Below are 22304 nucleotides of genomic sequence, written 5' to 3'. Positions count from 1 at the left end.
GGTTGTTTTGAGGATCAAATGAAATAGTAATTGTAAAGTGCTTATCACAGTGACCGGAACATAATAGGTGTTTAATAAATGTTAGCTAGTAGTAGTATTAGCAGTAACAGCAGTAGCATCAGTAGAAGTAGTAGTAGTTAGGAGTATGAGACAACTTCAGAGGGCATCTAGCTCAATCTCTATCTAAGCAGGAATTCCCCTTAAATCATGACCCCAACAAGTGGTCATCTAGTCTCTATATGAAGACTTTCAGTGACAAGGATGTACCCAATTTACTGAGGTTTTGGCTGGGTTCTAATTAGTAAGAAGATTTTTCTTATATCAAGTCAAGATCTGCTTCTCTGCAAGGAACACCCACCACTCCTATGGTAGCCCTCTGGGGCCAACCAGAATCTTCCTAAATGCTTGTGCCTTCCCTCTGAGATTAACCCTCAATTACCCAGTACATGCTTGTTTGTACATAATTACTTGCTGTTATTTCGCTCATCCTTGAGGCCTGACTAAACTCATCAGGGAAATGGCACCCTCCTCGAGGGCAGGGGCTGTTTTTAGTTCTCTTTGTATCCCTGACAGTTAGCTGAACTCAAGTAGGTACTTTAATAAATGATGGTTGACTTGGCTTCTTCCATATGACTGATTTTTTCCTCTTTAGGGTTTTACAAGCTAAATTTCTCTGACTCCTCCTATTTCTAATATTATGTACTTTTCATCTCATTCTTCTAGGATGGAAGCATACTGCCCTTACTTTTGGCATAGCTGACCAAGAACTAGCTTTACAGCCAGAAAACTTGAGTTCTACTACCACCTGGACAATCTAGTGGCTAAGTGACCCTGGGTTGGTCGCTTAATCTCTCAATGACAGAGACAGCTCTCTAGGACTACAAGATACAGGGAGGATGCCAACCTGTACCAAAAAGATGGAGTTTCCCCATCTTAGAATTTCCCTTAACAATGAAATTGCAGGTCTCATCCTATCCCCTAAGAATACCTTTTAGCCTTAATTAAATGTTTTCAATGAACAAACAGCCCCTTTCTCTTCCTCTCCCCCCCAAAAAGGAAAAAAAAAACCCTTGTACATATGCATAGTCAAGCAAAACAAAATTTTTGCCCCAATTAAAATTCATAAAGCTTTCATAACTCTTCTTTCATTTAATCGTGAAAACAGCCCATAGAGGGAAGTAGAGCAGAGAATACACTCACAGTTGGAAGAAATTGAGATACTGAAGGGTAAAGCATTCAAGGTCAGGTTTCTGACTCTCATGTGCAGTGTACTTTCCACTACTCTGCCTCAGGTCAAATGCCAAGAATGGCATGACACTGATGGGGGCTCAATCCTAGGTGGCAGAGTGTGATTGTTGATGAGGTGGGGGTGGGGGTGTAGAAGTGAGGACAGGGTCAGTGCAATACACATTAAGGCTAGCCTTCTGGCCACATTGCTTTAGCAACTAGGCCGAGAGAGTGAGGCTTCAGCTCAGGAGACAACCCAAAAGCGCCTTTACACAATAACTCATTGACAGCCTCACATCCCCTCCCCATCTCCTCCTCCCACCACTTCCTTTTAAAATGCATCTGTATTTCAAATCCTGTCAAAGGCCCATTCAGCTGGTCTTTCTCTGCTCAGCTCTCACACAAAGGCCTGCCTAAACTCATTAGGGAAATGGCATCTCTAGTTCACTCTCTTGCTCCCAGAGGAATGCAAGCGATTAAATCAGGACTTGTTTCCTTAGAATTGGAAAAAGGCTCCTCCTCTCCCCTTCCCCCCTCAAAAAAAGGGGGGAATCATGCTGGTACAAGCTGCAATCTGCAAGTAACTCACAGGCTGTCCTGGTACCAGGCTTTTGGGACACAGGAACAGCTTGGCAACTTGCTAAATCCCTTTACACTCACACTTCTCCATTTACTAACATGCCAGTAAGAGTCAGGGAGCTGTGAGTTTGCTGCTTCAGCGGCAGCCCAGCCTGGTTTTATTCCTCTCAGCCTCCCTCTCCTCTGCTGGCATCCACAGGCCCTTCCTGTCCCAGCCCCCTCAACCCGGCTGCGCTTCATCAGACTAGTGGTGTAGCTGGTCAGTCAACAGTAACAGCTACCACCACCACCACCACAACTGACTTTTTTTTTTTGCTTTCTGGTGAAGCAGTCAGGGTTAAGTGACTTGCCCAGAGTCACACAGCTAGTAAGTTTTATGTGTCTGAGGCCAGTTTTGAACTCAGGTCCTCCTGACTCCAAGGCCGGAATTCTATCCACTGCACCACCTAGCTGCCCCAATAACTGACATTTTTATTGTGCTTTGAGGCTTACAATGTCCATTACGCCATCCATCTCATTTGGTCACTGGAATAACCCTGGGAGGGAACTGCTATAATTACACTCTTATTCCCAGTTTACAGATCATAGTATTTGTCTGTGCAAGGGAAAATGCACATTTATTAAGCCCCTTACCAATGTGTCAGGCACTATATTAAGAGTTTTGTAAGTATCCTATTTGATCTCCCCAACAGCCCTGGGTGATAAGTACCCTTATGACCTCCATTTTACAGCTGAGGACACTGAGGAAACTCATTATCCCATGAGATGAAATTAGCTGTGAAACTCATACCTCCCATGATAGATGATTTTAATTACACCCCTATTTTATTCCAATCAATATTAATTAGTTTAGTGTGATTTCATAGGGGTAGTGATTATTAGTAATTATTAGCATTATACTCATCTATCAATATATGTTTAGTTAATCAACTAATATTAGTATAGGAAAGTCCAAATTAACACACAGTTTACATTTGGGGATAATTAAATAAGAGAGGCTCTTTCTTATCATGGGTCCCAAATTTTAAACTACAAGAGTAGAAATTCACTTGCTTGTTATGAAGTTTGCTTGCTTAATCACAGGAAGCTAACTAGAGGACCTCCACTCTTTCTTCCTGCTGAGCAGGGGGCCAAGCCCAATATTGCAGAGATAACTCAACGACATGGAAAGTCCCCCAGCTATTTTTGTTGCCCCTCCATCCCTTGTCAACCCTCCACTGCCCAACATGGGGAGATGGCCATGAGCACTGGGGCCAACAGGTTTGCCAATCAGCCCATGTGGATGTTTTAACACCTGTTTACTAGCCCAAGCCCATGGGTCTGCTTGTCAGCTCAGCGGGACCTCCTGGAAAGTCAAGATATAGGTTTGTCAACCAATGGGATTCTATTTTACGTAGACCCTCCTGGAGGGTCAAGTTCAAGATGTATCAACCAATGAGAAGCTCTATTTTTAGTTTGCTTCATCTGTATTGTCTGGTTATCAAGCACTATAAAATTGAGGCCCTGACGAAGAGGGGGCATCTCCGATTGTGAGAAAGACGAGGTCCCATACATTAAAGGGGGTCAGGTCGCTTTAATAAACAGTTATTAGATTAGAGCTCTGCCTCAGTTTCTTTTATTGAAGACTGGACATTTTTTGGACCCTACATTCCTCAGTACCTTCCCACCTCCCCCAGAGAGGGTGAAGGGTTGAGATTGGATAGCTCCTTCCAGATCCTCCATAATTTAAGGAGCTTCCTCCCTCCTCAGCTTCTTTTCATGTGTAGTCTTCTTCCATTAGATTATGAGTTCCTTGGGGGCAGGGATTGTCTTCTGCCTTTTATTTATCCCTAGCACTCAGCACAGTGTATGTAGCACAGTACATAGTGTTTGCCTAATTAATGTCTATTGACTCAAACTCTGAAGCACAGGGAGGTTAAATGACTTCCCTGGGATCACACAGCTAGTAACTGAACTCAGGTCTTCCCGAATCCAGGCCCAGAGCTCTATCCACTGAACCACCTAACGGCCTACCACTACCACTGCCACTACTACTACAGGGCAAAAATCCTTGCTGCAAGTACAACCCTAAGAGATGAGGACACTGCTTTTGAGAGAGATTAAGGATTTACCCAGAATCAGTAAATGGCAGAGATGGGATTTAAGCCCAGGTTAGTGTAAATATGATCATTCCTGTTTTACAAATGAGAAAACTGAGGCTCAGAGATGGTGAGTGACTTATCTAAGGCCACACAGCTAGTTAATGCCAGCACTTCTACTCCAACTTAAGTTTTGTGACTTCAAAACTAGTTTCCGATATGCCACCATAGAGGTGTGTTCAGAGAGACTAGTTGTAACATTTCAGTTATATTTGACTGTGACCCCATTTGGGATTTTCTTGACAAAGATACTGGAATGGCTTGTCATTTCCTTCTCCAGGTCATTTGACAGTTAAGGAAACTGAGGCAAACAGGGTTAAGAGACTTGCCCAAGTCATGCAGCTAATAAGTGTCTGAGGCCAGATTAGAACTCAGGTCTTCCGTGATTCCAGGCCTAGAGCTCTATCCATTTGCACCACCTAGCTGACCAGGGAAATATCTAACGGCAAATCAGTCAATGAGCATTTATTAAGGGCTTAGTTTGTACAAGGCACGGTGCTAAACACTGAGGGGATGCAGAGAAAGGCAAAAAAAAAGTCTCTGCCCCCAAGAAGCTCCCTTGGTAAAGGTACTCAGGAAAAGCCCCACCTCACCGCAGCTCCACTCAGTCCCCAGGAGATCAAATGGGGTAACAGCACCCATCATTTCTATAGTTCTTTATGGTTTGTAAAGAGCTTTACAAAATTATCTCATTTGATACAACTCTGGGAGGTAGGGGCTATTATTTACCCCGATTTTACAGAAATCCTCATCTGAGGCTAAGGAAGGTTATGATTTACCCAGGGTCATGTAGCTAGTAAGTGTCTGAATCTGGATTTGAACTCGGGTCTTCCTGCCAGCAGGCTCAGCGCTCTGTGCTTTATGGCGCCACCAAGTGGAAATGGAAGACAGTTTCAACTTTCTAACTCCTTGTACCCCTCCTTCGCCTAGGGCCAAATGTCACTCCCTTCATCTTTGCTTTGTCTTGCCACTGCACTCTGATGACTGACAACTTTCCTCAGCTCTGCCTTGCTTCTGTTCAGTTCCCGCTAAGTCAAGATGTCACCTCCTAGATCTCATTGGTCTTTTTGGAAAATGAAGGACAAACAACAGGGAACATCTTTGTAAGATCATCTAGTCCAACGTTCTCATTTTACAGATGAGAAACTGAGGCCCAGAGAAGTGAAGGTCACACAAGTGGCAGAGAGCTGGGATTTGAACCCAGTCCTTGGGATTGTTCTTCCCATTGGCTCACCTTCACACACAGCTGTGGGTCATTCTATTCACCTAGCCAATACGGGATCAATGAAGTCTCAAGGGTCAAGGTGCCCCTGTTATCACAGCTGTCAGCTTCCCTCCCTCCCCAGCAAAAGTTACCAAAATTTAACCAGCAATCACCAGGACATAACACGATAGCGTAGCATAGACACAGAGTGAAGAAACACGGGTTTGAGTCCCAGATCTGCCGATAATTTTCTGTGTGAACCTAGGCAAGTTATTTAACTTCTTCAGGCCTCAGTTTCCTCATTTGTCAAATGAGAGATTTGAGTTGCTGACCTCTCAAGTGCCATCCAGCTCAAGTGCCATTCTAGGATTCCATATCAGAGAAAGGGGAGACTGACACCACAGAGGTTCACCCAGAACCCCAGAAGCAGGGAGTTTGGACTTGAACCATACTTCTTTTCCCTTTTAGGCCATTTCTAGGGAATAACTAGAGAAGTCAGATTCACTCATACATTGGCCTGCTCAGCTCTGTAGGGGTGAGAGGAAATGACAAGGAGACAGAGAGACCTGAGCAGGCACAGGTGTGTATTCACACCCATAACACACACACACACACACACACACACACACACACATACACACACACACTCTCTCTCTCTCTCTCTCTCTCTCTCTCTCTCTCTCTCTCTCTCTCTCTCTCTCTCTCTCTCTCTCCCTCAGGGGACTCACCACTGCAGCTGCTGTGTCCGTGGCCAGGGAAGCCCAGCTGAGGAGGAGGGTAAGCACGCCACAGCAAAGCATCCTGGAGAGAAATGGACATAGGTAATACAGGCTTCCTCCTACCCTATGGGAGCCTAGTCATAGACTTAAGATCTACAGGTGAGGTACAGCTAGGTGGCACAGTGGATAGAGCTCTGCCTTGAAGTCAGGAGGACCTGAGTTCAAATTTGGCCTCAGACACTTAGCTGTGTGACCCTGGGCAAGTCACTTAATCCCGACTGCATCACCAGGGGAAAAAAAATCTACAGGTGAATGTAGAGGCCATCTAGGTCAACCCCCTCATTTTTCAGATGAAGAGATTGAGTCTCAGAGAGGTTAAGTGACTTGCCCAAGGTCACACAGTAAGCTGAGATGGGAAGGCAGGTCTCATGACTTCAAACTGGGCACTAAATCCCGCTGTCTCCAATGCATACTGGTGAGCGAAGCCTCCTCCCATGTTGTTCCTGTGGCTTCTTAAAATTCAGTAATTAGGTCAACCTATTAATTACAGTGACCATGACATGGGGAAAATCTATAGTGGGTTGGGGAGGCTACAAGGAACCTACGATCCTGAAGCAGTACAAATAGAAAAAAATAATTATGATTTCCTCCTAGGACAAAATAGTGCCAGAAATTGCTGCACAACCAGATCCCAACATCTCGATATACTTGGGAGAGAAAAGGGCCTAGCAAGTCTTAACTTCTCTGAGACTACATATTAGTCTCAGACTGCTAAATTAGATGCTAATGTGCTCCCTCTCTCCTAGGGCAAAGGGGCCTCAGAAAGACTGGGAGTGTTTTCAGTTTGCTGTGGAATTACTGGTGCTCAGAATTGGAGTCTCTTGGCACCCTGATGGTTTGCCTGCTCTCTCATCTACTCTTGGGGCTCTGTGAAGAGGCCCCAAGTCTGCCAGTCTGTCCATGGCCACAGAAGTGGCAAGAGACATTAAAAATGGTGGCTATGTTTCTTTACTTTAAGACACTTCAAAATGGTGGCAGGACTACAGGGATACAAGGATTAGAGGAATATAGGCAGGGATACAGCCTAGCTATGGACATATGTACAGGTAAATGTCAAAACAGTATGTTGCAGTAGGAAAAGTACTGTATTTGTAATTAAAAGGACTTGGGTTCAAATCCTACCCTACTACTTAATATAGTGAGCTGGGAAGGAAGCTACATGGAATCTACTGTCCAGAAGCAAACTGCAAAGTGCTAATTAACATTTTTCCGGGGGGTGGGGGGAAACAGGGGCAAAGACCATTAAGTTGTCAAAAATCTACATGATCTCCCAGCAAGTCATTCTATCTCTCTAGGACTCAGAGAGGGAAATGAAGGGTTGGACCCCTAAGATCCCTCTCTTTTCAGTTCAAAATGGATGATTCTATGATTCTACCCCTGTGGTTTGGTACAAAGTTAGTTACTGCCATCATTTGGACTCAGAGGATTTCTTGGGTCTATGACAGCTCTAATGGTCTATTCTTAATTTCTGCTCAAGCAGCATGCCAGGAAAAGGCAGCTTTGGAAGAAGCGCCAATGAATCCCCCCAGCCAGGTCAGGGCTTGGCTTAGGGAGGGGGTAACCATACATATCTTACCATTCCCACCTCCTCATTTTATTGGACACCCCCATCAAAGGCTCTGATATTACTTAGGGCCAAAGATACTCACGTAGCTAGGAGACATTTGGAGTGCTTAGCTAGTCCCAGGCAGGCGATGAGGCAGATAACCAGGTCCGAGATGAAAAGCAAGAGATAAGAAAGCCACCTGGGAAAGGAGGAAGGGATAGTGGTCAGAAAATTGAGAAGCAGGAGATCCACAGGCAGAGCCTGTATTTCTAAGGACGTCCAAGGTGCTTTCTGACATATCCCTTTCATTATCAATGAAATGCCCATCACCTACAGTTAAATCACTGAATAAACACGGTCCCTTCCTCAAAATGTGAAATAACCAATATGTCCTGAGCCAATGGGGTCTGCTGAGGATGGGAAAGTCTGGAGCATGATTTCTGATTGGGCCTGGAGGAAAGAAGCCCCACTTGAAAGAGGTGTCAAGGTAGAGTGGAAAGAACTTGGGACTGTGGTCAGGAGATCTGAGATGTGGGTTGTAGCAACTAAATAGCTGTGCAACACTGAATAGGTTAGTTCCCACTTTGGCCTCAGTTTCCTCTGTCCAGACTTCCTAAAGCAAAGCAGTTAGATTAGTTCATGGGTTGGTGAGGAAACTATAACTGAGGACCAAATCTGGCTTTGTACAGTCTGTGAGCTAAGAATGGTTTTTCACATTTTTTAATATAATAAAATTTTATTTAAAAATGTAAAAACCATTGTCGGGCAACTGGGTGGTACAGTGGATAAAGTAACAGGACTGAAGTGAGGAAGACTCATCTTCCTGAGTTCAAATTCGGCCTCAGAGACTGGCTAGCTGTGTGACCCTGGACAAGTCAAGTAAACCCCAAATGGGGTCATAAATATTCGGATATGACTGAAATGACTAAATAACAAAAAAAAATCCATCTTCAGTTCACAGACTGGCCAAGTGGGGGCCAATCTGCAGCATAACTGGTTGTTCTCAAACCCCCCTCCATTAGATAAGGGTCACAACCATTCTGTGATTCAGGGATAATTTTGCTGTTTGGACAAGGACTGGTATTTAATTATGAGCTCATGAAAAATTGTTGGAAACAGGCAGCAAGTGTCTCTTTGCACTTATACGCCACGTTGGCTATTCAAAGCCCAAGCAGGCCTCAGGGTGATGCACTTCTGCTTTACATCTTGGATCCACGGAAGTAGCTGGGGCTCACTGCTGACTTGAGCAAACTCCAACATGAAAAGCCAGAAGAGCAAAAGAACCACAGAACCTGGGAATTAGAAGGGACTGCAGTGACCTTGTGGCCCAGCTCAGCCCTGAAGGGACTCTCCAGTGTAACCTAGCTGAGAAATGGCTGTCAGCCTTTGCCTGAAGACCACTGAGGAGAGTGAATTCACCCATTCTAAGGCAGTCACCCATGTCATGCCTGCACTGTTCTAATTATTAGAAAGTTTTGTTTTGTTTTCCCGGCATCAAGCCCAAATCGGCTTCTTCTTTACTCCTATCCACTGATCCTGGTTCTGCCCTCTGGGATTAAATAGACCAAAGTCGGGGCAGCTAGGTGGCTGTAGTGGATAGAGCACTTGCCTCGGAGTCAGGAGGACCCTGAGTTCAAAGCTGGCCTCAGACACTTGACACTTACTAGCTGTGTGACCCTGGGCAAGTCACTTTACCCCAACTGCCTGATAAAAAAAAAAGTAAAAAAAAGTAAATAGACCAAAGTTAATCCCCCCTTCCCCATGGTAGCTTTAAAATACTTGAAGACAACTTACATGTTCCCCTTGAGTCTCCTCTAGGCTAAAACACCCCCAGTTCGTTCAACTAATCCTCATTTGTCATGGATTTTAAGGCCTATCTCTACTGTTTGCCCTATTCTCAGCATAATAACCTTTTATTGTTGTCATTCAGTCATGTCCAACTTTTCATGACCCCATTTGGGGTCTTCTTGGCAGACACTGGGAGTGGTTTGCCATTTCCTTCTCCAGCTCATTTTACAGATGAGGAAACTGAGGCAAACAGGATTCAGTGACTTACCCAGGGTCACACAGCTAGTAAGTGAGGCCAGGTTTGAACTCAAGATGAGTCTTCCTGACTCTGGGTCTAGCACTCTATTCACTACGCCATCTAGCTGCCCCCAAGAACCTACAGTTTATTTATATCCCTCTTCAACAGCAATTCCCAGAACTGAACACAATATTTCAGATTAAGTCTGATGAAGGCAGACTTCAATAGGATTACCACGTCCCAATTTCCCAATAGGAGCTATGCCTCCTATCACCTGTTGGGACTTCAACATCACGATACTGAATTTTTGTAGACCCCCCCCAACCCGTCAGATCTTTTTCAGAACTGCACTCCAATGCTGCCTCTCTCATGTTGTACTTAGGATGTTGATATCTTATACCTACCTGTAAGACTTTACATTTATCCCTGAAGTGTTCCCTACTATTAGATGCTCTCACCTGCCAAAATTCTTTTGGAACTTATTACACACTTAAAAAAAAAGAGCTGTACATAGCAGATCTGCAGTTTCACAATCTTCTTTTTCTGTTCTACACATGTATGGAAATGCCCATTTTGTTTGTGTTTAATTAAAAATAAATTTAAAAAGACCCCTTCATCCAAATACTCTCCAACATGTTTCTCTCCTCTGCTTCCAGGATTTCTTCACATGAAAAGAGATTCCAACTCCCTTCTTTTATGGATAAGGAAACTAAGTGCCAGAATTGGGAAGTGACTTATCATTGAGTGGCTACTCAGTGGCAGAGCTGAGACTAACTGGGTGTCTTGGCACATATATTACTTCTTCTGTGCATACCCTGAAATTTTAACATGGAGGGCCTGGTTGTTCAGGGCAATAGGTCACTCAAGGGTAGAGTTAACACATGAATGGGATCTGAGGGACAAGGGCTTTGCTCAGATTTTATTAAGACAGATCCAACTACTAATAACCCTTTCCCTGGATAAAGAAAGAAGAGCATGGCAGATGACCTGACCTGGGCATTTGGCATCATGGATAAATTAAGCTTATCTATATCACTGTCATTCCTAAACTGTGAGCCCCGGTGTCCTGATGCCACAGCAAACTCACAGGGGCTCTGTAGGAGACTGGAAATTCTGATCTCACCACTTAGTGAGCAAGACTGTTAGATTATTTCTTTTGGCCTAGTGGCGCCTTGAAAAAATTACTGAGACACACTAAGGTTGCTATAAACTGAGAATGTCTGGGAACCTCTGAACCATGAGCTAAGTTTATGCTTCTTTTGAGCAGAATACCAAAATCTAGGGATAATATATTATAATATACTAAATGGATAAGTGCTCAAAACATAAAATAATTAATCAGAGAGTAGGAGTTATCTTTCAGGTCCATGGTTACAGGGAGAATTCAATCAGTCAATAAATATTTATTAAGCACCTACTATGTGCCAGGCACTGTTCTAAGAATTAATAACCAAATAAACAGAGGAGGTCACGAAAGATAAGTAGGTTAATTAAATTTTACTAAAATGTATCTTTGATTTTATCAATCTGGATGTTTGCTCTAGTGATACAAATCACAAGCCATCCCATCCACCCTATCCAATGTACTGGACGTCTTCCTTGATTTTTCCCCACACAGTGAGAATAACAATGGAGTTTTCAAAAGAATAAAGAGAAATTACCAACAGCCATAACAAATAAAAATGTTTCAAATGCAAAATGCAAATTAAATAACACTGAAGTTTTACCTGACAACCATCAAATTGGCAAAGATAACGAAAGTCTGCAATATAATACAAGCACACTAATATAGCCTTGGGGAGCTGTGAATGGGTCAAACGTTCTTAAACATGATTTGGAATTATGTGCTCAATGTCACCGAACCATTCTTATTCTTTGACCCAGTGATCCCAACATAGAGCTCAAGGAGGTCAAAGACAGAAATGTCCCATATATTCCAAACTATTTATAGCAGCACTTTTCATGTAACAAAAAACTGGAAACAAAGTGGGGACCCATTGGTTGACGAACTTGAGTTACATACTTATGATAGTGAATAAATAAGATGTGATCTAAAGAGAAGACTGTTCAAGGTAGTTGCTTGCCTTAGAGAGGGGAGGGAAAGTGGCTGTGAAAGGATGCATAAAGGCTGATTTAGTCTTTTCATTTGTCTTTGCCTTGGCTCTAGAAAAGTGAACATGGCAGAGAGTAGGAAGGGTGCTGGATTCAGAGTCAGAGAACCTGGGTTCAAATTTTGCCTCTGCTATTTCTTACCCACTTAACCTTGGGTACATTACTTTGCCTCTAGAGCTCAGTTTCCTTATCATGGAGGTTGGAGCGTGTGTTATACTAGATGACCTTCAAAGTCCCTTCAGACTCTAAAACTGATGATTCTATGACCTACAAAGGGCAGAGCTAAAGGGAAGACACACTCCACTCAAAAAGGCCATCAGCTGAGAGGACATCTTATGACACTGTCTTGTGTACTGGTACATCTGCCAACAGGATACACTGGGGGTGGGGGCACACTGCAATCTGTGGCTCCAGTGAGTAAGGACAACTATCTCTGGCCCTGGGTGAGAGGTAATGCCTTTTTAAGTCTCAGGCCCTTGAACTTTCTGAGTTACCCATCTTGATATTTTTAGGTTCTTCCTTTTTTCCTTCTCCTTTGGCCAGGGTGTATTGGAGTCATTGAGTCAGAGACACTATGGTTGCTATATCGTTAAATTTGTGGTATGAGCATTTGTCCCTCAGAAACTGGCAAATGGGGCAGTTGGGTGGCACAGTGGATAGAGCTCCAGCCTTGGAATCAGGAGGACCTGAGTTCAAATCCAGCCTCAGATACTTGACCCTTACTAGCTGTGTGACACTGGGCAAGTCACTTACCCCTCACTGCCTCACCAAAAAGCAAAAAAAAAATTGGCAAATGTTACAAAATAAGGGTTTGATTTATTGTTTTTGATTGCCTAGGCTTAAGCAAGTAATAGAGAAAATGGTAATAATGCAGATTTAACTTCAAAGTGTGTTAAAAGTACTTTTTTTTTTCCTGGACAGCCATTTGTTAGCACACTGCTGCCTCTGGCTCTGTTTTCCTCTTTTCAGTGTTAAGCCATTTCAATTGCAGCCTCCAGGAGGCTGGACCCAGGGCATAGGCTTGGCAGGTCTTTGGAAAATTAACTCTACCTCACCCTTTGGGACTGGGAAATGTGGAAAGATATAGACCTAAGTCTATATATATTATTATCTATGTATTTTATATCAACTAAGATTATAAAATATTAAGAAATATTTGTATGCTATAAATAAATAAATGTGCTATAAAACATTAAGAAATATTCGTGGTCTGAAGTCCCTAGTTTCACCTAAATCAAAGACCTCCTTAGTCTTCCTAACATAAAAAAATCCAAGGAAGAATTTTGATTCCTTGAAACTAGGATTATTAATTTGTTTTAATTACGGTGACCAAGATAAAAGTGGGAATGTATTCTTGTTCGATCCAATTAAGAGACGTGTTTTTTTGCGCACCTTTGGCCAGATTCAAAAGGGAATCCTTGGTAGTGGTGTTAGAGAAAGTAACTGGTCTCAGGAAGACATTTTCTCCAAGGGTTCACTAGCATTAATATTACCATTTAAGCAAAGCAAACACACTAAACTTAAACTTTATACCAGAGGTTCTCAAAATGTGGTCCAAGGACCCTCTGGGATCTCTAAGACTATTTCAGGGGGTCCATGAAGTCAGAATTATTTTCATAACAATGCTAGGACATTTAAATTTATAATACAGTAAATACTGATATATAGATAAATATTTAATTATATTATTAATATATTACCTATTATTTTATTTATATATTATATATATATCCCACATGATTCCTATAAAATATGTATCTCCCACATGACCAAAAGTTCCTTGGAATCTTTAATAATATTTAAGAGTTGTAAAGGGGTCTTGAGAACAAAAAGACCTATACATACTATATTTACCATTGTTTTACTTTGCTGTGGAATTTTGTCTTTTGTTTCAAGATCACCCTAAAACGTAAGTGGACATTGCTTGAGTCAGAGAAAATTCTAATTAGTTGGGGGGGACTTTGCCCTTTTGGACTTTTCTCCAAGCAGGAATGTTTGTACCTTAAGAATTCTCTCTGAAGGACTTTGGCTAAAATGCAGAGTACAGAATTTTTCTTCCACAACCGGAAACCCAGCTAGGAAGAATGAAGGAAGGAAGGAAGGAAGGAAGGAAGGAAGAAGAAGGAAGGAAGGAAGGAAGGAAGGAAGGAAGGAAGGAAGGAAGGAAGGAAGGAAGGAAGGAAGGAAGGAAGAAGAAGGAAGGAAATATTATTAAGCACTATGTCCCAGTCACTGTGCTAAACACTTTACAAAGATTACCTTGTTTGAGCAAAACAACAACTTTGGGAAATAGGTGTTATTATTATCCCCCATTTTACAGTTGAGGAAACTGAGTCAGACAGAAGTTAAGTAATTTGCCCAGGGCCACCCAGCTAGTAAGTGTCTGAGGCTGGATTCCAGCTGAAATTCCTCATGGTGTTTTAAAATCTTGCCTCCACCATGGCCATTTGCCCCTTCAGCCCTTCCCTTCCTCTCTCCATTCACAAACATCAGTATACTCAAAACATTTCAACACATCTCACCACCAATGTGGGCATTTCCCCCACTGCTGCAGATCACAATCTTTTCATTCATATCTTCTCATGAAACTTTCACATTGGATATGGCCAGTGGGCAGTGGCCTTCCTCTTGTTCTTTTAACATTCTGTGGGTATCAATATAGACCTTGGGCTGTCCATCTGTTATCTCTTCCTCAAACTACATGACCAGCCCACCTCTCAGACCAGTAATGTACATGCCACAGAGCCCAAAGCTGGGTTATATAAAGATTTCAAATACCAGAACCATTTTGCCTTGTTAAAGGAAATAAAAATACAAGTGAGGAGCAGTGGCCAGTGAGTGACTACCTCACCTTAATTTAAAAAACAAAAACATTTATTAAGTACCTACTACATGCCAGGCACTGTATTTAGTGTTCTACAAATATCTCATTTGATCCTAACAACAAACTTGGGAGGTAGGTGCTAATATTATCCCCATTTTACAGATGCGGAATCTGAGGCAGACGGAGGTTAAATGACTTGCCCAGGGTCATACAGATAATAAGTGTCTGAGGCCAGATTTGGACACAGGGCATCCCGACTCTAAGTCCAGGGCTATAACCATTGTACCATCTAGCTGCCTAGGACCCCAAGTCCTAGAAAATTCTAAGCAAATTAATGACCTTTGCGTTCCACCTTTCACCTTACTACTTTCTGCCTGACTGCCAGGTTCCTCATCTGGCCTTATCAGTCATTTCTATGTTGATCTCCCACTCTAGGAGGTTGGGCCAATCCCAACATCTTTCTGTGCCTCAACTTTTTCACTGTAAATGAGAGAATTAGATTAGATCACTTCCTAAGATCCCTACTGTCCGGGCCATTTAGTTAAAAGCTAAGGGAATGGCAGAAGGGAAGAGGAAAAAGTTAAGAGTGAGAGAAAAGAGGGAGGGAATTTTTTCAGGTCCCTAAAAGGTCAAATCTTTTTATCTCCTACATGCAAAAGTCCAATAACATTTTTTTTCATTCCCCTTTATTGTCAATGGTTTTTGGCTTTATTTACACTACAAAGACCATGAGAGAGGTGGGGGTGGGGCTGTAAGGATGCCACAACAGCAGTGGGGGAGAGGGAAGAAGCTGCCCCTATCACAGCTCCCATCTACAGACCTGATCAAAATCTTCTTGAAGTACAAAATGAGGGTTCAGACCTCACTACATTCATAGGGAAGAGGTTCTGGTGTTCCCAAAGAAGGGAAGCACTCCCAATCTCTTAAACAAGACCCCAGTTTCCCACAGATTTTTCTTTCTCCTGAAATGCATTTCACACACCACAGAAAGGTGCAAGGGCTCCCAAAATAACCTGCATTTTGCAGACCCGAAAAAAACTGAGGCAGAAAGAAGAAAACACAGTTACTTAGTGACAGAGAGGCTGACCAAGGTTATATAGGTAATTGATAGAGACAGCACTTGAACTCAGGGCCCCCGGGTTTTAAAACAGTTTTGACTTCACAGATCCCCTTGGAAGAGTCTTGGGGATGCCCGGGGGTACCCAGACCACACTGAAAACGGCTGCACTTTCCCTGCCGCTTCTGTACCACACCTGCCTTCAACGTTGTTTTTCACACTTTAAATTTAAAATCTCTTGGGGGTTTTTTCCTTCCTTAAGAGATTGATGTGTTTTCAGTATTTCATGTTAAAATACCTCTAATTCATTTCACAAGAGTTTACATTTGAATTAAGTTTCCCAGGATCAATATTCCACAACTTTTTTCAAAGTCTAAAACTCTTCTAACATTTAACTCCCATTATAAAGGCAAAAGAGAGAGAGTGGAGAGGAGAGAAGAGAAGAGAGAAGACAGGAGGGCGAGAGGGAGAGGGAAAGAGAGAAAGAAATTCTAGCCATCTTGTAGTTACCCAGGTTCCAGTCATCATTGCCCTTCAGCTCAGACCCTCCTCACTTCTTGCCTGCGCACTACTACAATAGCCTCTAACTGGTCTCTGTCTGAAGTCTCTTTCCACTCCAAGCTATCTTCAACTCAGTTGACAATGTGACTTTTCCTAATCATTTTTCAGTCTGTTGTGAATTTCAGGGCTTTGTTGGAGTAAATACGTTTGAGCCAGGCAGCCTGAGACCTCTTAGGCAGCCATCTAGGCAGGAAGTTGGACAGCATGATTTTCCTATGGGTCTGTCACCGTGTTTCCTACGGTGCCTAGGATAAAATGTAGACTTCTTTAACTTGTAAAGCTTTTCACTGCCTGCCTCCAACCTACCATAATGGCCATTACAGTGGCCAGGGTTCTTCCCATTCTTCCCGGAGACTTTCAGATATTGTATGTTTTGGGCACATTGTATTTCAGCGATTACTTAATGACTGGACAGTAGCATCTACAACAATCCCTCTTATCTCATGCTTGAAATGGATCCCTATGCCTCCTTTACTATATACCCGGGTTGGCTTACTCAATAAACATGTACTGAATGCTTACCATGTACAAGGAGCTAGTGGAGGGCGGGGCATAACATCTCTGATTCTTCTGTCTCATTTGCTATACTCCTCTCCCAGTCAATAACAAAAACAATCATTGTTTCCGTGTTATGTTACAGTGTTATAAAAAGCTTTCTTGTCTAACAGTATATAATTATTACTATGCCTGTTTAAGAGATGGGGAAACTGAGTTGGAGGAAGTGAAGTTAATTTATTTAGAAGTTACGAGCTGTGGGTAGCAGAGAAAGCTAAAGAAACTCCATTTTGTCTGCAGTTACTCTATCTTGCCTCCCTTTCTGCTTGTATTACAATCCCTACACTGTCTGCAACCTTCCTTACTGCTGAAACAGTAGGGACAATCTGATCTATCAAGGCTGTGGGTTATAAGAGATGGCTAACCTGAAGAAAAGCCTTGTCCAATCCTAAGGCACCCCATACCCAATTCACTTCCTGCCTAAATTGAAACTCAATACATATGTACACACATCTACATATATACACATATAAACTTTATATACAAGCTATATACATGTACATACATACATAAGCTTTATATAAGTTTATATATAGGTGGCACAGTGAATAGAGCATTGGCCCTGGAATCAGGAGGACCTGAGTTCAAATGGGACCTCAACACTTACTCGCTGTGTGACCCTGGGCAAGTCGCTTAACTCCAATTACCTCCAAATAAAAAACCAAAATAAATAAAAAAGAATATATATACCCATGTATACACACACACATATACATACATGCATATTTATGTATGTGCGTGCATAAACACACACACTTTGGCCTTCTGTTCCTTTGGTGGGGCTCCCTTGCTGCTGAACCCAATAAACCCTTGTTGGTTCCTAAATTTGTGGTATTGGGTTTGAGTTACAGTTTTGGTTTGGGTATTGGTTCAGGTTCATTCAAAGCCCTTCACAATCTTGTCCCTACTTTCCTTTTACGTCTTATCTCTTATTATTCTGTCAGTTACCCTATGCTTTAGATAAACTGAACCATTCACTGTCCCCCAAATACTGCTTGACTTTTTCTCTCTGTATCTTTGTTCAAATAGTCCCCTCTGATCAGGATGCTCCTCAGCTCCTACAGTTCATCAGTCAATGCCATTGCTAAAATATGTTGCCTAAAAGAGAACAGCACCTTCCTCCATGCAGGCATTATATTTCTATTAGGACAGCCAAGGATTGCATTATGATTTTTGAACAACCTTGAAACACTATTTATTGATTGATGTTGAACTTGGCCTTCACTACAACCCCGAGATCTTCTTCCACATGAACTGCTGTCTAGCCACACCTCTGTAATCTATGTGGATACAGCACATCAAATCCATTTTGAAATAAACCTCTCTCCAAATGTTCTGATTCTCAGTGAAGACTGAACCATCGTTACCACAATTATGGAGAGGCTGATATTAAGCACCTAACAGTACACAGACAAAAGTACAAAGTCCTCTCACAACGAAAATCTCTAGGTAACAAAAAGTTTCTTATGCCCCAGAGGACATCCTTTAACTAGAAGATTATTTTATCCTATGGTCCACCACTAACCAGAAGAATTTGGAAAGCACTTTAAATATTTATGCAAAAAAATTCCATTTGTATATGTAGATACAGCCTCATCCTGCCTTCTGTACATTTTTAATCTAAGATATTCTTCACAGAAGAGTAACACCCACAAAAAGGCAGCAAAGCAAATTGTGGAAGAGGAGGTAATGGGGAGTCATACTGTCAGTCAGTCAGCTCAAATTTATTAAGTGCCTACTATGTGCCAGTCACTGTACTAAGTGCTGGGGATACAAAGAAAGGCAAAAACATGGTCTGTGTCCTCAGGAAGGTCACGGGGAGACAACCATGCAAAGAAGATAAAGACAGGACAAACTGGGGGTAACCTCAGAGGGAAGGCACTGGAATAGGCTTCTTGAAGAACTTGGGATTCTGGCTGAGAAGTCAGGAGGTGGAAATGAGAAGGCTGAGAGGTCCACGGTGGGCAGTCAGTGAAAATGCTCCCAGTCGATGAGTGTCGTATATGAGGATCAGCAAAAAGGCCAGGGCCACTGGACTGCAGAGTATGGAAAGAAGAGTAAGCTACAAGACTGGAAAGGTAGGAAGGGGCCAGGTTATGAAGGTCTTGGAAAGCAAAACAGAGGATTTTATATTTGATCCTGAAGGTGATAGCGAACTACTGAAATTTCTTTATATATATTTTTAATTTATGGAATAAAACAAGCATTTCCATAACATAGGATAACAAAAAGATGATTGTATATGAAATTGCAAATCCATTATGTACAACCTCCTATTCTTTTCAAATACATAATAAAGTTTCATGTAAATTTCTTTTTTCTCTCCCCCAGATGGCTACCATTAGACATAAATAGTCATGCATATGTATATATTATAATTATTCTATACATACTTCTATTTATCAGTTCTTTCTCTTGATGCAGATAGCATCTTTCTTCATATGTCCTTTATAGTTAATTTGGGTATTTATAATTGTCAGAATGACTTATTTGCTCAAAGTCATTCTTAAAACAATATTGCTATTACTGTATACAATGTTCTCTTGGTTCTACTCATTTTGCTCTTCAATTTCTTGTTGAACTTAACTCCCTAAGGATTAATTTTAGATCTCCATGGCATTTCATTTGCACGGAAGGGGATTTTGTCCTGGAGATGTGTCTCTCTAGTCAGTTATCTCTAGAATATCTTTTCTGTGCAGTTGTTCTATGTTTACTGTGTCCATATTTTGTATTTATTTATATGTGTAACAGCATATAATAATACTTAATAAACCGGAAGTTACAACATCACTAATGTGAAAATATGTTTAATAGGAATGTATATGTATAGCTTATATCAGATTGTGAGCCATCTTGTGGAGGGAGGAGACAAATTTAAAGCTCAAAAGCTTATGGAAGTGATTGTTGATAAATCAAAATAAATTAATAGGAAAAAAAGAATGAGAAGAGGAAAACCCTCGTTGTCCTAGAGATTGGGAATACAGACTGTAGAGCCAGAAAATTTAAGTTTTTTTTTTTAAGGTTTTTACTATTTACAAAAAATTAATAAATAAATTGGACGGAGGTTCAGAGATAATTGAGATGTCATTTTAATAATTAATGTGGAAATATTAGAACATTATATAAATGCTATCATCTTTATTGTACAATTCTATATTACCACTACTTTTTAAAAAATGGAGATTGACATGCTTAATAAGTATTTTGATATTTTTGAATTACAAACTCATAAGTAAACCAGAGAATTAAAATAAGGCAATGACAAAAATATTGAAAAGAAAGGTAAAAGAATCAGAGGATTGCAAGGTAATTCATGGCAAGGTCAGAGCTGGGGAGACCATTCAGGTAGCATTCTAAATTTTCTGATCAACTAGACCGTGTAAAAAATACCAGACACAATAATAATAGGAAACTGCACCTGGGAACTCATCTACAAATGCCTCACTGAGGAAGAAGAGTTGGGTGGAAGAACAGAGACCTCAATGAGAAAAGAGGCCTTAAAGCAAGGAGACTGAACAGAATTCTCAAGTCAAACTGAGGCTATTCAGGACCAAAGCAGGAAGAGAAAGAGAGAGTTTACCTGTGGATGACTAGATCCTGTGAATGGAACAATGACAAGTTGAAATTAGACACATCATTGCAAAGGGATAACACAGGTTAGAGTTAAGAAGCTTTTCTGGGGAACAAACTCAGGAAGTCTTTGTCAGCAAAGTGACAGAGTCACTTTGGAATTGCCAGCCATCTGAGTTAGAAAAGATGAGCAGCTTAATGGAATGAATCGGAGGGTCCACTTTTGGACTTGCACAATGCTAGAAGGATATCCAGCCTGGACTCTGGTCTGAAAAAAACTAGAAAGATGATTTGATGTTGGTGGGATGGCCTGGGAAGAAGCCCACTGACTTTTGTAGTTTGTGTGAACATGAGTAAAGAGGCACTTACAGAGTTGAGCAATAGAGCCTGAGGAAGCAGATGAGATTAGAATGCAACCAGTATGCAATGGCTTGATACAGAGCCCAGAGAGAAAACGGCATCCATCTGACATTGACCTATCTCAGCCTGAACCACTTCTGAAAAGTTAATGGATGGAGTTTGTGGAATGGAATGCACAGTAGTGTTTGCCCTGGTAAGATGCAACATCACTTGGTGAACTGCATCTTCTCATGTATGGGCTAGAGAAGCACAGAAAGAGAATAAACCTGAATTGAAAACAAAAGTTTACAGTGAACTTGTTACAAGAGCGAACCATAGACAAAACTTCCCTATTTGTGAAGCCAAAAGACCAAGGAACAGAGGTCACGATAGTGTGATGCAAAATCACCACCAGCACAATACAAATAAAGAAGCAGCTTTCCCTTCCTTCCCTCCTTTTTCTTCACTTTCCTTCCTTCTTTCCTTCCTTCCTTGGCTTGGAAGAACCCACAAATGAGGAATACACCCCAAAGAGGAAAGCAGAGTTGGCATACGAGAGGTTAAATTCCAAAGAATCAGCTTCAGGAAGCGGAGACGGGTCAGTGCATCCTGGACCCTGAAAACAATAAGAATGACTTCAGCATCAGGTTCATCACAACCTGATACAACCGGAGGAGTGGAAAAAGCAAGGGAAGTAGCAGGTTGGGGGCCAAGCACGGCCTGGCTAGCGTGCATTCCCTCCGCGTCCACATCTGTCACGTGCTGCGCTGAAGCTGCCGCCCTCGGGCGCAATTAGCCTGTGCCACGGTTGTCATCCTTTAGCCCCTTTCTATGAGCCACCCTCCCCACCTGCACAAAAGCTGGGCAGAGGGCATTTGAACCCCTCCCGTCTAGAAGCCCTGGTCTCAGTAACCTACAGTTCAGCAGGAAGATATTCAAAAGACATTTAGTATCTTACAGCTCAAATTCAGAAATTCAAAGTCAAGCTAACTTTCAAGCAGAAAACTCACAATTCATTTTCCAAAGGATTTCCCTCCAGAACCCGAAGATGATTTTTAACAGGGACAGCTTTTACAATGAAGACCCTCTGTACGTCCACATTCAATCAATAAGAAGTTATGGTGAGGTTGAAAAAAAATGCGAAGAAATTTAGAAGGCAAAAAGGAGCTGTTCAAATGGATGTTCCTAAATATGAAAAAGGGGGTCAGCAAAAAACACTCATTTTAGAGTTTTGGCAGAAGTCATTCTGGTCGCCCACAGAAAGTCATAAGAACAAAATCCATTATGAGTCAATTTTTAAAAATTAAAAAAAAACCCACAAGGACAATTTGAACTTAGGTTTCTTTTCTTTTCACTCCTATTCCAGTATCCAGCTTAGAAAACCAATGTGAATTTGAATGAACAGGTCACACAAGGGCCAATCGAGTGTCTTTCGCTTGTAAATACTGTCTCAGCTCAAAACAATAGGACTTGTAGCAGCTCTGCTTTCAGTGACAGGTGAATGTGTTGGAATATACTCTGATACACTGCACATGATGAAAAAACCAGTAATTTCCAACTCATGCATATGCATAAGAAACTATTTTTGCTTACCATAGAGAGACATTTGAGGCCCCCTTGAACTCTTCATGAAATAATGATGCATGAGTACTCAAATACAAAGTACGTTATGAATTGGACTGGCTTTATTTCTTTTAGATGTACATAGATTTGAAAGAAAATTGTGTTATCAGGTAAGGCAAAAGGCAATTGTGGTTTAAGGAAAAATGTCTTAAAAGATATTTTAA

At 41.7% G+C, this 22304-nt stretch overlaps 1 protein-coding gene across 2 annotated transcripts in view; it reads right to left on the bottom strand.

Annotated features, from left to right (window-relative positions):
- Positions 1–22304, bottom strand: part of TTYH2 (tweety family member 2) — a 90588-nt gene that overhangs the window by 20836 nt on the left and 47448 nt on the right. For both annotated transcript variants that reach the window (XM_021002519.1, XM_021002520.2), the window contains 2 exons: positions 7577–7672; positions 5877–5949 (listed from right to left, as the gene is read on the bottom strand). In XM_021002519.1, the coding sequence (XP_020858178.1) occupies positions 5877–5949; positions 7577–7672 (169 nt within the window). The remainder of the gene's footprint in view (positions 1–5876; positions 5950–7576; positions 7673–22304) is intronic.

This window comes from Phascolarctos cinereus, unplaced genomic scaffold (assembly GCF_003287225.1).
Source record: "Phascolarctos cinereus isolate Bilbo 61053 unplaced genomic scaffold, phaCin_HiC Scaffold_5;HRSCAF=322, whole genome shotgun sequence".
NCBI lineage: Eukaryota > Metazoa > Chordata > Mammalia > Diprotodontia > Phascolarctidae > Phascolarctos > Phascolarctos cinereus.
The sequence above is the reverse complement of the archived record's forward strand: the minus strand, read 5'-3'. Positions and strand labels throughout refer to the sequence as shown.